Genomic DNA, 1,858 nt, shown 5'->3' on the forward strand with positions numbered 1-1,858 from the left:
GTCGGAGAAGGCACCCGAGCAAGCGCAACCTCAGGCGGAGCCAGAGAAGGCCACTGAGAGTGCACCAAGAATGTCTACTCCAGCAGTCGCAGATCCAGTTCCCGAGCATCCTTTCCGATCAGCTAGAGACGCGTTATACGTACCACCGAACACTCGTAACTTCGGTCAAGCCCCAAAGCCAGGAGCACAAGATGCAGCCTATCGCAATGCACCACCAGTCTACCAGCCGGAGCTTGCGACCACAGTTTTCGAACGGTCGATGAAGTCGTCGGCTGTGACACTGTCCATGGAGGAGTTACTATCGATATCGCCAGATGTGCGCAACAAGTATCGCGAAGCGTGCACACCGAAGCGAGTAGTACCTCCTAGTGCGACCGGAATGGCGACGATCTTCGAGAATGCGGAAGATAGCAGCGCTACGATCGGACAGGGAGAGGAGCTCACCTGTCGAGGAGAGCCTTTAGAGGCAACGGGCTCAGTCATTCCCGATCCCTACGATGCCTATTTGAAGCATGTTCATAGTGGAGATGAGCCGGAGCAATTAACGGTCGCAAAAGACTCGCACGCGTTGCGATCGATAGTCGCACTTATCGACAACAAGGAGCGAGTACAGGCGATCCTAGACCCAGGGTGCCAAATTGTCGCGATGTCGGAGGACGTCTGTCTCTCGCTGGGACTCATTTACGATCCAACGATAAAGCTCAACATGCAGTCTGCGAACGGAGAAGTTGACCAGTCACTCGGGCTGGTTCGCAACGTACCTTTCCAAGTCGGAGACATAGTCCTATATTTGCAGATCCATGTCATTCGTGCTGCAGCTTACGACATTCTTCTTGGACGACCTTTCGATGTGCTCACCAAGAGCGTGGTGCGCAACTTCTTCGATGAGAATCAGACCGTTACGATCGTATGTCCCAACACGGGAAGAGTCGCGACGATACCCACGATACCAAGAGGACCACCGCGAGTCAGAGCACAGCATTTCCGATCGAAGGATCCGGGTTTTCACTAACGGAAGATATGAGCACCGAAAGCAGCGGGATGGCGTTAATCATTGATGTAAGCAGCACAAATACCCCTATTATATCAGCCTATTCCCCAGTCGTATCTTCCGATCCCGTTTCCGTTCAGTCAAGCTATTTGCGAGCGTCAGGACAGGTCCTCGACGCAGTATCATCGTTGTACACAGTTACCTCAGATTTCCGACCGACATCTCGTACGTCAACTTCACGACTGCTACAGACGATCCTAGGCCAAGGTTGCGATCACGAGTCAAGCTCGAAAGCAGGTTATGCGGCGACCAAGAAAAAGTACAAACCAGTCGCGCTCAAAACTCGACCAGTGATCGCATCGGTGCCCGAGCAATTCCGAATCGTTCGCCGGATAGTTGGAGACCCGTTGCGACACCTACCCGAGCTTCCAGAGCGGCCAGGGCCATTCTTTCCGACCGGTCGCTATACGAAGGAACGCATGGAGGCATTGGATGTGGCGCACCAACCGGGTTTCTTATGGCCAGAGGAGCGAGCTCTGATGCACGCATTCATGTGTTTGCATAACCAGGCGTTCGCTTGGAGCGATTCCGAGCGAGGAAGATTCAAGTCGGAGTATTTCCCGCCAATCGATTTTCCAGTCGTACCGCATCAGCCTTGGGTTCAGAGGAATATTCCGATTCCTCCTGGGATCTACAAGGAAGTTTGTGCGATTATCAAGAAGAAGCTGGATGCCGGAGTATATGAGCCCTCGAACTCATCATACCGATCGCGATGGTTTTGTGTCGTAAAGAAAGATGGAAAGTCTTTGCGACTCGTCCACAGTCTCGAACCGCTCAATGCAGTTACGATCCAGCATTCGGGAGTTA

At 52.9% G+C, this 1,858-nt stretch overlaps 1 protein-coding gene across 1 annotated transcript; it reads left to right on the forward strand.

Moving 5' to 3' along the window:
• Positions 1-70: 70 nt before the first annotated feature.
• LAESUDRAFT_765550 (uncharacterized protein) lies at positions 71-1,833 on the forward strand (the record flags this gene model as incomplete). The annotated part of the gene is made up of 2 exons (XM_040913719.1): positions 71-907; positions 955-1,833. Coding segments are annotated over 2 exons (1,716 nt in total), but the record flags the coding sequence as incomplete, so codon positions are not given.
• Between the last annotated feature and the right edge of the window lie 25 nt (positions 1,834-1,858).

Source organism: Laetiporus sulphureus (assembly GCF_001632365.1).
Source record: "Laetiporus sulphureus 93-53 unplaced genomic scaffold LAESUscaffold_297, whole genome shotgun sequence".
Classification (NCBI taxonomy): Eukaryota; Fungi; Basidiomycota; class Agaricomycetes; order Polyporales; family Laetiporaceae; genus Laetiporus; species Laetiporus sulphureus.